This window comes from Gopherus evgoodei, chromosome 24 (genome assembly GCF_007399415.2).
Source record: "Gopherus evgoodei ecotype Sinaloan lineage chromosome 24, rGopEvg1_v1.p, whole genome shotgun sequence".
In the NCBI taxonomy this organism is placed as follows: Eukaryota; Metazoa; Chordata; order Testudines; family Testudinidae; genus Gopherus; species Gopherus evgoodei.
Window position 1 is genome coordinate 5,951,182 of NC_044345.1, and position 14,538 is coordinate 5,965,719.

General features: G+C 54.8%; 1 protein-coding gene across 1 annotated transcript; it reads left to right on the forward strand.

The window, feature by feature from the left end:
- Positions 1-11,384: 11,384 nt before the first annotated feature.
- BOLA1 (bolA family member 1) lies at positions 11,385-13,865 on the forward strand. Its single transcript, XM_030542274.1, has 2 exons — positions 11,385-11,492; positions 12,301-13,865. Exon 2 carries the CDS (start codon positions 12,326-12,328, stop codon positions 12,758-12,760), a length of 435 nt encoding a protein of 144 aa, XP_030398134.1. The 5' UTR covers positions 11,385-11,492; positions 12,301-12,325; the 3' UTR covers positions 12,761-13,865.
- The last annotated feature ends 673 nt before the right edge of the window (positions 13,866-14,538 follow it).

A 14,538-nucleotide genomic window follows, 5' to 3' on the forward strand; every position in this document is an offset into this window, starting at 1 on the left:
ATACGCAAATGACTGTGTGTGTAGACAAGGTGTGTGTGTATATGTGTGTGCACACATAGGGGGTATGTGTGTGCATACAGCTATGTGTATGTACATACCTGTGTGCATGTGTGTAGGTGCATGTGGTTGGGTATGTGTGTGTACATACAAGAGTGTGTGTGTGCATATGCACCTATATACTTGTATATGTGTGTGTTTACATCCATGTGTGTATGTGCATGTGTGTTCACATGTATGTGTGTACACATGTGCATATGTGTGCATGTTTGCATGTGTATGTGTGTGAGCCTATGTACATGTATGTGTGTGCAGAGGAGCATGTGGGTGTACACACCTGCATGTATGTGTGTGTGAACACAAGTGTGTTGTGTGTACGTATGCATGCATATGAGTGTATATGTATGTGTATATGAGTGTGTGTGTGCAATGTTATGAGTGTGTGCATATGTGTGTGTGTGCAAAGTGTGTATGCCTATGAATACATGTTTGTGCATGTCCTCACATATGTGTATACATGTGCACACATGATCTCCCGTTGGTCTCCCTTGCAATCCCGGCATCACAGGCTGGTGACCTATCCATGACTTTTACTAAAAATATCCTTAAGTAAATCTTAGGTGCTGGGCAGGGGGCACTTCTGGGAACAGTGCTGATCCTGGGGGAGGGCACTCCTGGCCCTGCCATGCCTGGGGGCGGGGGACTGCCCGGGGCCCTGCCGCTGCTGGGGTCGGGGCAGGGGGCACAGCTTCAGGCACTGCTGCTGCTCCCGGACCGCTGCTCCGGGGTAACACCTGGGACCAGCTGCCTGGAGCCACCTGAGCAGTGGCTGCGCGGGTGGCCCTGGGGTCAGCTGCACCAGCCGCTGCAGAAGTCACGGAGGTCCCAGAAAGTCGTGGAATCCGTGACCTCCGTGAAAGGCTCACAGCCTCATTTATCAATCATCCTGGTCAGGCAGTACTACAAAAATCCAGTCAAGCAGGTCAAGCATCAGGGGCCGGCTGGCGGGCGGATTCCTGGCTAATAGCCTGTAGGTGCATTGCAAGGCGTGAGATGTTGGGACGTGTTTGCTTGATCCTCTCCACCCGGAGCAGGGATTACTTTGTCCACAGCCACCTGGCCGATCGTCCCCTGGCCCTGGTAATTGCTGCTGGCATGTGCACTGACAGGAAGCCTAACCCTCCCACCCCCAAGCCCTCATGAGGCTCAAAACTGCAGACTCTAACCAGGACGGGGCTGTGGTGGGAGGGGAGAGCCGCAGGGACCTGCCCTTCTCTAGCACATCAGCGAGTAGGCGCTGCAGGGGATCGGGTTTTAGTCCTCGCTTTGCCGCTGGCCTGCTGGGCGACCTCATGCAAGTCACTTCCCCGCCCTGGGCCTCAGTTTCCCATCTGTACAATGGGGATAATGATAGTGCCCTTCTGGGTAAAGTGCTTGGAGATCTGCTGATGAACAGCAGTAGATAAGAGCTAGGGATTATTCTTGTCTCCACTTTCATGGCCCCCCCTTGGCGCATCCTCCCAGCTACCTCTCATCCTCCTACCTCTCATTCACTATGGAGCCGGCGACACCAGCCTCCGTCCCCCGCTTGTTACATTTCCAAAGAAAGCCCCTCTGCGCCTTCTCCTGCGCTGCCCCTCACACGTGGGAGGCGCTCCCCGTAAACCAGCAGCCTCTCCTTTGCCACAATGCCGGCAAATACATCGACACGGGATAGGCAGCTGGTGTGTGTGGCTACTGCCCATCAGCATGATCTGTCTCTGCCTCCACTGTCTGTCACCTAGCACCATGAGGTACCGTCTGTGATAAGGCTCCTAATGCTATGGTAATTAATATAATAAGAAGAATTGATAAACAATTAATGAACGCAGTACAGGTGAGTCAGCAGGGGGCACTCTCCCCTTGGAGTCAGTGCTGCCCCCGCTGCCCCAGTGCAGCACAACGGGGCGCTGCATTGCAGGGAGCGTGGCGGGTGGCCCAGTAGGGGGCACTCTCTCCTCTGAGTCACCTCTCGCCCCCCAAACCAAAGTCCCAACAAGCTGTGAGGTCGCAAAAGATCCCTCGACTGGTTTCATAGCAGCACCCCCCGAGTCAATGGGACCCAGGAGTGGCTGGCCGCTCTGCCAAGCCAGCCCTGGGTGTCTCAAGTTGGCTTCCCCGCCCTGCAAAAAAAATGGAGACATCCTCTAAACATCAGAAGCCTCTTTGGAAAAGTTTAGCCTTGAAGGATCAATTGGGCCTGCACCAAAAACCTGGTGCCAACCCCCACACCCCCACCAAGCTCTGGATGCAGTGACGTGGTTCAGGGTGGCCACTAACTGCTCTTAGTAACCCCCTCCCCCAAGCACCACTGATGGGGGCACTGGAAGATAATCTGCCCATTGCTGGCTTTGGGTTCGGGGGGTGGGACAGGGAGAGGATTCAGGGCCAGAGCGCGTCACAGGCCCGCAGTGGCTGTTTGAGGGGGATGCGAAAGGGGCGTGGGGGTTCTTGTAACCCTCACACTTCGCCTCCCTCCTGAGGCCCTATTCACTGACGGCTCAGCCAGCTAATTTGAGGCAGTGACTAAGTGCCAGACATGATCCCTGCTTGAGAAAGAAACCTGCCTCTCCTCCAGTTGTTTAAGTACTTAATGAACATTTGTAGCCCATATGGCAAGACTATATTAACCCCGTGCAACCCGCCCCCCACCTCAGGAAAGCAAACACTGCCACCATTCAGCAGCCCCGCGCCCCCCCGCCACACTCCCGGGGTCGTCCCGTCCCTGTCGCTTTGATATTTTCTAGCAGGCGAAATGCTTTCGGAGGACGGTTTTAGCAGCAGCTCGAACTCTTTGACCTCTAGCCCTTCTCTCCTCCACTGGCGGGAGGGGTTTCAAAAGAAGGGGTCAGCGAGTGGTCAGATGGTTCCTAAAAACCAGGCTGGGATCTCTGGCCCTTGAAGAATTGAGGCAGCAGGGTGGGGAGGGGCAGATGGAAGATGTGCCAGAAGGAAATGGGCTTAGCTCAGCATTGGCCTTGCATCGTGGCTATGAAGGGTGTAGGCTGGGACTTGTGAACAATTAATGGATCAGGGAATTCTGCAATAATTGCTTGCCCGCTTTCTCCCACCTGCCCCACCCCCAGGAGAAATGCATAGGTCATTACAGGTTAAAGCCCCAGTATTTCATTCCATCCCAAGCCACTGGGAGAAGCAGCAGCTGCTGCTATACAAGGGTGATGGTCCCAGGCAATGCCACTTGCCAACGTAACGAACGCTGGATCTCGCAAGGAACAGACCCCGTCACTGCCCCCCTGCCCTGCAAACACCTGACGCTACAACCCGTGACAAGTTAATGCGCTTTCCAGAGCTGGGGGTCTGTGAGGTCAGGCCACGGGGTCAGCGGAAGCCCATCTTCCACATACGCACAAAGCCTGCCCTGGGTGGATGTGGGGAAGAGACGGGGTGGGGATAGGGACCATCACAGAGCGAGAGAGATCCAAAGGAGATTTAATCAGAAAATGAGGAGCTGGGGCCGGATTTTCAGACGGGCTCAATGCCCACACTCAGGGGCTGCATTCTCAGAAAGCTCCAGCACTCTTTAAATTCCTAAATAAAGATTTTTCCAATGGGCTCAGACACTGACGGGCAACATGTCCTGAATTTTCACCGGGCCGTGTGCTGAGTGCTTGTGAAAATCCAGCCCTTAATGGTTAAAGGTGTCATGGCTGGAACTAGCATGGAGGGGAACTAAACTATCTGAGTAGCTTTCAACTCAAAGCAGCCAGCACACATGTACGTAGATACATTTATGCAAACATACGTTCATTGATCACTGCACATCTGTGCACGCACATTTACCTGTGTGCACATGCATCTCAATACCGGCACATATGTGCAAACAGACATGTATGCCCACACACATGCACTGCACAAATATATGCACATGCTCATACATGCATATACAGCTACACAGGAGCATATGCTCATATACAGAAACTCCCCGCCCAGCACATGTACACTGCTGACACCCCACATATCCCACCACGGTAAAGTAGCTTCCTATACTCTGGGTGCCTTTGTTTAGATTTCATTTAGGGCTCTTTGAAGGCACGACTGTCAAATCTCCCCCCGGGATACAAGTCAGCTGTGCTAGGCCACAATACAAGCAGAAAGGGGGAGCGACAGGCCAGCAGAGGAGGAGAGAAATATTTGCTGCTTCCCTGTTTCCCGCGATGGATCCTGTTTCAGGACACGCATCGGCGAACGCAGACACCCAACTCCCAAGCCGCTTTCCCCCTCGACAAAGGTTTCCGGCTGCCCATGGAGACAGATTTACTGCTCCGGGAAGGAAATTAGATGAGTTTCTTCCCATCAGTCAGTGTACAGTTATTGCCGTCACGGTCATGGCTGTACCTCGGCATCCCCTTGCCCAGCCGAGATGCTTTTAGCCGTCGTACCCCATGGGTGACTGCGCGTGACAGGTCCCAGCGCACACATGAGCCGAGTCAGTTACAGCCCCAACTAGGGTCTTGGGAGGGCCCCCGTGTTAATAACATGCTCAGGGCAGTGATGTGTTTACGGCACAGACGAGCTAATGGGACATTTTCCGGGCCGGATTCTCATTTATAGCAGCGCCCCGCTCTGGCAGGGGGGGAAGGGGGCATTAAGGCAGGCGTCTACCTCCTCCAACCCCTCTCCTTCCCCCGACACCTCCAGGATGGCCATGGCTGGGGTGTGGGAGATTGGACAGGGCCCTGAGGGGAGACTGTGCAGTTCCTCTCTCTCTCTCTCTGGGGCTTGGCTGACTGCTCTTGCTCACGTGCCCAGCCCAGTTGCCAATTTTCACATGGTAAAGAAGCCCCCCGACTTTCACAATAAGCCAAAAATCCAGCTAATCCCGTTTCAAAGCAAGGCCAAAACAAGCCAATCCCTAAGAACCACGAGGCTCTGTGTTACCAGATCCCCCCCAGCGTGGGGGACTGTGGTGGGCCCGCTGTGCACCCCAGACTCTCACCCCTCCCCGTGCCCCTGCATGCTGGGAGCTGATCAAAAAAAAAAAAAAAAAAGAAGAAGTAAGAAGCTACAAATAATCATTGGAGATATACCCATCTCCTAGAATTGGAAGGGACCTTGAAAGGTCATTGAGTCCAGCCCCCTGCCTTCACTAGCAGGACCAAGTACTGATTTTTGCCCCAGATCCCTAAGTGCCCCTCTCAGGGATTGAGCTCACAACTCTGGATTTAACAGGCTAATGCTTAAGCCACTCAGCTGTCCCTCCCCAAGCCAAAAACTAGCCAACAAGCAACTCACAAGCCCAACTGCTGCGTTTTTGGCATGTGTGATGCTCAGGGTCTCACTGATCACCATAGCTGGGATCAGGAAGGAATTTCCCCCAGGTCAGAGTGGCAGGGACCTTGGGGCGGGGGGATGCCTCCTTTACAGAGTAGGGTGCAAGTTTATCTGGGTGTATCTCACATAATCATTTCCCAGCCACTGTGGGGGCCTCAGGCCCTGGTGCACCTCGGTCCCTCCTCTTCTCTGCCCGTGGCACAGAGCGGGCTCATCTCCTGCGGGCTGGGGTCTGGTTTTGGCGGCTGGGTTTAGTGTGGGGATGCTGGAGGTCAGAACACATGATCTCGTGGCCGTAAGCGCCGTGAATCCCTTTTAGAGGGCAGGGAGGTGAGCCACAGAGAGGCCACGAAACTTAGCCAAAGCCACAGAGGGCGTCTGGAGCACGGCCAGGAATTGGCCCCAGATCCCCCGTGTCCCACGTACATGCCTGCCCCCACCACATATGGTGACCAGACAGCAAATGTGAAAAATCGGGACTGGGGTGGGGGGTAATAGGACCCTATATAAGAAAAAGACCCCCAAATTGGGACTGTCCCTATAAAATTGGGACATCTGGTCACCCTACCACCGCAGCACCCAGTGGTTGCACGCCTGTGACACGCGCTTTAAGGCAGGGTCAAGGCCAAAGCGGTGCGAAGGGGCCCTGGTGTGAATGAGCATCAGCCCCAGTGTTTCTGAGGAGTAAGGGGACACAGCCCTCTCCCTCCAGCGAGGGACGTGAGCCAGGACCCCATGGTGCTAGAGGCTGGACAAACACAAAACCAAGAGACAGCTCAGGTCTTGGCATCTCTCCTCCTTCCTTGGGCAAGAAGTTCAATCGGGAGGAAAACAGAGGCTCGAGAGAGGAGAAAACTGAGGAGGAATGAACGTGGCACAGTTCCAGGGTACCCTGCAGAGACGCACCCGAGAACGGGGATGCTGATCCAAGGTATGTGCAGTGCAGTGAGTTGCAGGGGCGGGGAGGGGAGAGTTCATTGGTTGGATCATGTACAGTGGGTTGAGGCCCATTCATTGGTCCACTCCAATACAGTGGGTTGGCAGGGGAGGATGACTCATTGCTATGATCCAATGCAGTGGATTGGGGAAGGGGGCTCACTGCTCCAATCCAGTGCAGTGCGCTGGGGTTCATTGGTCTGATCCAGTGCAGTGGATTGGGGAAGGGGGCTCACTGGTCCAATCCAGTGCAGTGCGCTGGGGCTCATTGGTCTGATCCAGTGCAGTGGATTGGGGAAGGGGGCTCACTGGTCCAATCCAGTGCAGTGCGCTGGGGCTCATTGGTCTGATCTAGTGCAGTGGGTTGCACGGGCTTGTTGGTCAAATCCAGTGCAGGGGAGAGGGGCGTGCTCATTGGTCTGATCCAGTGCAATAGATTGGGGGGGTGCATTGGTTCAATCCAGTGCAGGGGGTTGGCTGCATGGGGGCGGGAGGGGCGGTGGCTGGTCCCATCTGATGCAACAGGTTGGGGAGGGCTCAGGTGTCCAATATGGCGCGTAGGGTGGAGGGCAGGGGGAGGTGAGGCCCAGCGGTTCCATCCGTCACAGAAGGGAGAAAGGAGAGCTGACTGGCCCGGTCCATGCCTGATCCAGGGCGGGGAGCCACCTGCCCCGCCAGACACTCCCCAGGACCCTTTGTTTGCCCACAGGGCGGCCTGGGCAGCTTTCTCCCTAAAGGGCCTTTTAACTCACCCCTTAATCCCAAGTCACTTAGTAAAAGACCCAGCCCCTGCCCTGCTGGGGCTTTGTGCTCCCAGCCGGTGGCCACGCAGCCCAAACAAGAGCGGGGCGGGATGGGCTCACACGCCACTGCCTGCTAATACTGGCCCTTAATCCGGGGGAAGAATGGGCCTGTTTGAGGCTGCCTGGACCCCTCTGGGGCATTGAATGGCAGGTGCAGTAGGGAGGCTGGGAGGCTACAATGCAAGTGTGGAAAAGGTCTTGCCATTTAAGGGCCTGGATGAAAAGGTCCCGCTCCTAGCAGAGGTCGAGGGGCTTTCGAAGGTCCTGCTCCCTGCCCCCATCGCCGAGCTGGTCAGCCTGCCGCAAAGGCAACAGGCCAGAGGGGGAACTGGTGCCTGACTTACACACTTGGTGCATCCCCCTACCCCTCCCATGCATCCTCGTGCATATACCTACGTAAACACTAGTGCTGTAACCTGCACAGCCATAAAACCACACCCCTGCAGGCAGAGGGACAATGCATGCACGCTCATCAGCCTGCTCAGTGCACAGACATGTGCAAAGGGCACAATCGCACGCAGGCATGCTCGAGGATGGCCGTGCTGTGTGCACACCCAGGTACACTCGCACACGCCTATGTATACTTGTGCACACACTCATCCAGGACAGAGGGCAGAGGTGGGCACACACGTGTGTGCAAATGTGCACACACACCCCTTTGTGCCAGGACCCGCCAAGAGACACACACATACATCTCTCTTCCCTCTTCCATTTCTCGTCTTCTGTCACTTTCTTGTCTTGACTCCCTTGACCAGAAAATGCCCGTCATCCAGTGACTGCGAGGCTGAGGTCTGGCGGTCAGGTGGACACATTCCTTCACTCAGGGGCTTCCGAGGAGAGCCGTGAATGTGCCCTGGACCCTCCTGCAGGATTGGGGAGGCCAAAACCTGCTGATCAGCCTATTCCTCCCCCCCCACCCAAATCCATTGGTCAGCCCTCCTGGGGATCATTAACACCTCGCTGAACGAGGCTGCTCCTGACGCCCACCAGAGTTCACTCTGTGCGGGAAGGACTGACGAATCCACCCTGCCACCTGCTCAGACCTGCCTAGGGGATAGCGCACTGGTCTTCAATCCAGGAGACCTGCGGGCTTTTCCTGGCTTTGACACTGACCTGCTGGGCAACCTTGGGCAAGTCATGTCACCGCCCTATGCCTCAGTTTCCCTATTTGTAAAACAGGGATAACGACATGGCCCTCCTTGGAAAAGCCCTGTGAGATCTCCAGTTGAAAAGCACTATTATAGAGATAGGTGCTATTACTTCACTGCCCCACCAGGAATGGGACCCACAGAGGGGGCCAGAGAGTGGGAAGGAATTAAAATCAGACTGAAAAATGCATTAGTGGAATAGAGTATCGGGAAGGCTCCTGGGCTGGTACCTGACAGGGATGAGCTAGATTGGATCACATGGAACATCCAACCCTAACTCAGACGATTCCAGGAGCACACCTGATTTTCCACTAGTCTTTCAGTGCACCGTAGCCCAGTGACAGCCACCGATTTCTTCCTTGCCTGACAAGGCCCTTTTATTCCTGGACCACAGTTGTAGCCAGTACACAGCTGATTTCCACATGGCCCAGCCACGTGTGTGTAGGGGGTGTGAAATCGGGGAATGGCAGGGAGCAGCAGGCGGTGAAAGAGACCAGTCATCGCAAGGCTGCCTGCAAGCCAGCAACAGGCGCTGCTCTCCCGTTCGCTACTGGTCCACACCTTGCCTTGTCTCTGCAGTGGCACAGCAGGGACTGAACTGGGGATTGCCAAAGCTAAAAGCACAAACGGCCAAAGAGGGGTGGTAACAGGCTCACCTCGGCGGCAGGTTAGGCCCGGAGGGGGACCTGTAACATGCACTCACCTGTGGAGGGCAGAGGGTGAGCTGATGAATTCATCACAAGTAATGAAGAACAAGGGAAGGGAGAGGGAGCTCCGACGGGACTGGTCCTTGCCCCTCTGGCACACACCATGTTACTTTCCCCTCCTGCTCCTGGGTCAGGGGACTGACCTGCCCACAAGGCCCTGTGAGATATGCCAGAGGATGCCAGCTGCCCTGGACCTGAGCTAGCTTGTAATTAAAAGTGATTAGAGTCTTTGGCTGAGAGGTGGGGGATGGGGGGTGTTGCATTCCTGGTCTTTGCTTCCCATTAATCAGTTCCGCCCAGGACTGAGTCCAAAGGGGCCTGGCCAAGAAGCATCGGGAGGGCCCGATCCAGGAGGCAGATGCCACCCGGCCTGTGAGTGTCAAGGGTTGGTGGTGGTTGGGAGTTTGTAGACAAGTGAAGAGAGTCAGCGTGCGCAGGGAACTCTGCATGGGGCAGGGGGATGCTCATCGCAAACGAGCACCCTCCCCGAGTCTGGCCCCCACGCACCCGGCGCCGACGGTTCAGTGCAGCTCGGATTCACTTGCCTTGCCCCGAAATGGGCCTGCCATGCAGAGCTCAGATCCAGATTTCAGGGAAACTGAGCTGTTTGGTTCACCCTCTTCCCGAGCTCGGGCTGCAGAACTGGGAGCCGAACTGGAAGTTCCCTGGACTTTGTGCGTTGCCGGATCTAGATTGCCTGGGCTAGATCCTCAGCTTGCCAGGCACAGCGTCATCTTCAGTTACACATCGGCTGTTTCTCTTTGCGTTCTCCGAGAGGTTTAAAGAGGCCAGAGGCCCATTGATTTCAATGGGAGCTAGGCACCTAAACACCTTTGAGGGTCTGGACTGGATGGCAAATGGGAATCACTGGCTCTGATGCCTTCAGTGGAGCTAGTCTGAACTTTGCAGAAACCCGGCAGAACCTTTAGCAGCAAAAACTAAAATAGCTTTTAATTTCAGACAGATGCATCACCCGGTTTATCCCAGGAGCAGGGTTGCAAAGCAGCAACGTGTCGCCTGGTTCTGATCCATTTAGCTAAACCCACCATCACCCTTAGGTGGGCCCGTGCCCTGGAGAGCATCTCAAAAGCTTGGGTGAGTTGTGACTTGAATTAAACACGTGGGCTATGGCTCCTCCCAGTGGGGAGATGTTAGACTACAGCTCCGGCAGGACAGCAGGACAAGGGCACCTCTTAGGAACTCAGTGGTCTGAGCATTGGCCTGCTAAACCCAGGATTGTGAGTTCAATCCTTGAGGGGGCCATCTGGGGCAAAAATCAGTACTTGGTCCTGCTAGTGAGGACAGCAGGCTGGATTCAATGATCTTTCAAGGTCCCTTCCAGTTCTAAGAGATAGGATATTTCCAGAATTACAAAAACAAAAAAACCTCTTTGACTATCACCCCTCATGGATATTTTTTATGCCCATGCAAAGTGCATGTAGTCTGCTACCAGATCAGAATGGCAGCATTAGGCCCTCAGCATCAGAGGGAGAGCTGGGCGCATCACGCCTTTTTCAGGTCGTTGGCAATTTCTGAAAAATCATGGGAAAGAAAGAAAGAAAGAAAGAAAGAAAGAAAGAAATCAAACCAAACTGAATTTTTTTGAAATTTTTCAGTGACTAAGAAAGATTTTTTAAAAATCATTTGGGGTCAAACAAAATGTTTCCTTTGACCCAAAATGAAAAATTTCAATTTTGAGCATGTTTCAATGTTTCTGATTGTTTTAAAAACACAATTAAAGGAAATTTCGAGACAAAAAGTTAAAGAAAGAAGAAAACAAAAAAAAAACACAAAAAAACCCAAAGCCCTCACAACACTTGGTTAGAAAACACCAAAATTACATTTTTTGATTTTTTTTTCTGGATTTTTGGAGGGCTTCACCACATCATAAACAATTCGGCAAAACTGGCATTAATGCATGAAATGTTCCGGTGTTGACTAATCTGTATTTGTTGCCCCCTCCCCCCAAAAAAGTTTTATAGGAAAAATTTAACCCAACTCTAGACAGAGGGTGCAATTCATCCTGACATGGTGCCCTGAGGGAGGCTGATGCCAAGGGGGATCACTCGATTATCACCTGTTCTGTTCGTTCCCTCTTGGTCACCTGGCATTGGATGGCGTAACACAGGATACTGGGTTAGATGGACCTTTGGTCTGACCCAGTCTGGCCATTCTTATGGAGTCAGCAACCAGGCATGGCTCCATCCTTTGCCCAGGGACACTCAGGGTGCAGGGGGATGAGCCAGGGCAGCCTGGGATGGATTGTTCCAGCTATGCTTCCCCCGGGAGGTCAATGGAGCAGCGGGTGCACGGAGCAGGTTGCGGACAGAACTACAATTCCCAGAGTGCACCTGGGGAACGGGTGGGGTGGGAAATCCAGACGGGCTGGTGAAAGGCCTCCTGGGAGCTGTAGTTCTCTCTCGCTCTCCGACCCAGGTTCTGGAGGGGAGGGAACTACATTTCCCAGGATGCAAATCCCTGCCTGGAAGCGCGTGGGGGCTGTGGCCGCAGGAGGGTGGCTGGAGCCGTGAGAACAGGAACGGGCGCGGGGTCCCTGCGGAGCAGCACAGGTAGGGGCCGGCGGGGTCCGCTGGGGGCGAGCCAAGCCTGAGAGCTGGGGTAGCCCCGCCCCATTGTAAACCCAGGATCCCCCCCCAGCCGCGCAAACCCAGAATCCCCCCCCCGCCCAGCCGCGCAAACCCAGGATCCACACACCCCCCCCAGCCGCGCAACCCCAGGATCCCCCCCGCCCAGCCGCGCAACCCCAGGATCCAACCCCCCCCAGCCGCGCAACCCCAGGATCCAACCCCCCCCCCCCAGCCGCGCAAGCTCAGGATCCCCCCCTAGCCGCGCAAACCCAGAATCCATCCCCCCAGCTGCGCAAACCGAGGATCTCCCTCCCCTCCTCAGCTGCGCAAACCCAGGATCTTCCCCTCCCCAGCTACGCAAACCCAGGATCCTTCCCCCCCCCTCAGCCACGCAAACCCAGGATCATTCCCTGCATTGTATGCAGATTAGCACCCTCTCCCAGCCCCACACACCCAGGATCTCCCCACGTGTAGCCGCAGCATGCAGGTACCCCCACCCCCCCAGTTGCAAACCCAGGCTCCCTCCTCTCCCTCTAGGCAAACCTGGGATCTCCTCCGCCCCGCATGCAGCCTCCCCTCCCAGGTTCTCCTCCTGCCCTGCATGAAATACCCCCCCCCCATCCGAGGCTGTCATCATGCTCACCCTTCATGCCCCCTGTGTTCCCCCTCCTGATAACAGGCTCTGCCCACCCCATGCACAGCTCCCCCTTACCCTCCAAATCTGCAGGCAGCGGATGCTGTTCCAAGGGATGTTGTCTCAGTTTGTCCCTCCCCACTCTCTGTGTTGTAGCCTTGGGGTGCTGTCCCCACTCCTGATGCTCCCCTCCCGCCTCCTTCGCCAAGCCCTCCCTCGGCCAGCCCCCAGCTCTTGGTACTCAACAGCCAGTCCCGTCATGGAGGAGAAGCCAGTGGAGTCGTCCATTCGTGCCAAGCTCCTGCAAGCCCTGCAGCCGGTGCATCTGGAGGTGCACAACGAGAGCTCCATGCATGCTGTGCCCCGGGGCTCCGAGACCCACTTCAAGGTGGTGATCGCCAGCCAGCGCTTCGCCGGCCTGCCCCTGCTCCAGCGCCACCGGCTGGTGAATGAGATCCTCCAGGCTGAACTGGCCGGGCCCGTTCATGCCCTCTCCATCCAAGCCAAGACCCCCCAGCAGTGGGAAGCGAACCAGAGTGTGAGCCAGAGTCCGGGGTGCCTTGGGGGATCCAGACACGACCCGCACATGGCGACCAAACTTGGCAGCCAGGGGTAACCCTGAGGGACAGCGCTGGGGGGCGGGGAGTTGGGTTAGCTCAGCTCACTCCCCGGAGTGACCCTTACGCTCGTTTTGTGACCACATCCAGAGCCTTGCAAAGCCGCCTAGCGCTGGAAGTGGAAACATTCACAGGCTGGGGTTGCACCACCAATGCCGGGAGTCCACCAGGGTCAGCCCCAGACCCTTGCCGCCCCCTGCACTTGGCCGTGGGTTATTGGTTTTTCGGTTGGTCGTGTGAAATATCCCTGGCTCCGCTGCTGTCATGGTAGCGGGAGGGTCCAGCTAGCGCACCCGGTAGGCTCCCGATAGACACTAACACACGTGTTCACGATAATTGTGTCTGCAGAACTGGGTGAGATTTGCGAAGCCTGATTTTGAATGGAGACTGGGTGCCCGAAATCTCTCCAACGGCTTTAAAAAGCTCAGCGTTATGCGTTTAAAGGGAGGGGAGGGGAAGCCCTTGTGTTGTTAATAAAGCTCTCGGCTGAGCAAAGAATGGGTTCACACTGGAAAGCAGTGACATCGTGTCTCTGGATTTGGTTGACTCTGGTTGAGTTTGCAGCTGCAAAATCTTTATTTCACATGGGAAACTGAGACAAGCTGGCTTGGTTTTTACTCCGTGCGCATCGTCCCCAGCTACAAGGATTCTGCAGAGCAGACCCTGCCCCTGATGACCGGGGATGTAATTGGGGACTGTCATTGGAACAGGTGAGGATGTTCGAGCCAGAATAAACTCTGGCCCCTGCTCCTGTCTCTGGGCTGGCCCTGCAAGACTCATAGAAGCCCTTTGGCTTGTGCTGGCTCTGCAGAGCTACTGAAAATATATGTAAGGGCAATGAGAGAAAAATCATTCCTGCTATCAGCTATGAGCGCTGCATCCAAAGAGGCAGCAGATGGATAATGCTAATAATACCTACCTGGGATAGAGCCGGCGGTGCCTGTTCCCCATTTGCTGCAGGGAGGAAAACAGAAATTAAGGGTTGAAAGAATCATCATCAGTTCTGCTTCGTTACAGTGTTAACTCTTCATGGGTTCTGCTGTATTTTGCAATGTGTTCAGCTTGGGGCAATGGAAAATAGACTGGTCAGTTTTGTGACTGTGAGTGTGTCCATCTGTCTATCACCCCTTCCCCTCTCCCTCCCCCCCCCCCCCCCGCCAAAGTGGTGGGTGGCAATTTGGCCTCTGCTTCTCCTTTGCTAATACAAGACTGGGATGTTGGGGTTAAAAGCAACACAGGGAAACATTCAAAACACTGTTGGGGCTGGAACACTTCCCCACCCCACCCACCCCCAAACTTCATGGGATGTTTGATGTCAAAGTTATCCTGATCTTGGGTCTTTTATTTTATTCTATTTTAACACCCTCCCCAGTAAAAATTAAATTTGGAGCAAAAATCCAGACAGAAAACAGATCTGTAGCAGCCCAATTTGATTTTCCCCATAACTGTTAGGGCAGGGTTTAGCGTAAGCGGGCACACGTGGTGACGAAATGAGCGAGATCTGGACTGTGTGTTTGGGATTTGGAATGTTCGGTCTTCGTCGACTGGCTCAGCTGCGTGGCCGGAAGGCTCTCGGGGGTTACAGGGCCTGGGAAGTTTGGAAGCTGTCGTTATCTTTCTCCTTTGGGACTGTTGGAGGATGTTTTTCCTGGCTGGGGTGGTAGCTGAATCCAATTAGGAAATAAAAATGATTTGTCTGTGATTGTGCAGCTCTGAAGAACAGGGAAGATTCTGCTCTCAGTCCCACGAGTGGAAACACAGGCTGAGCAAATCATTG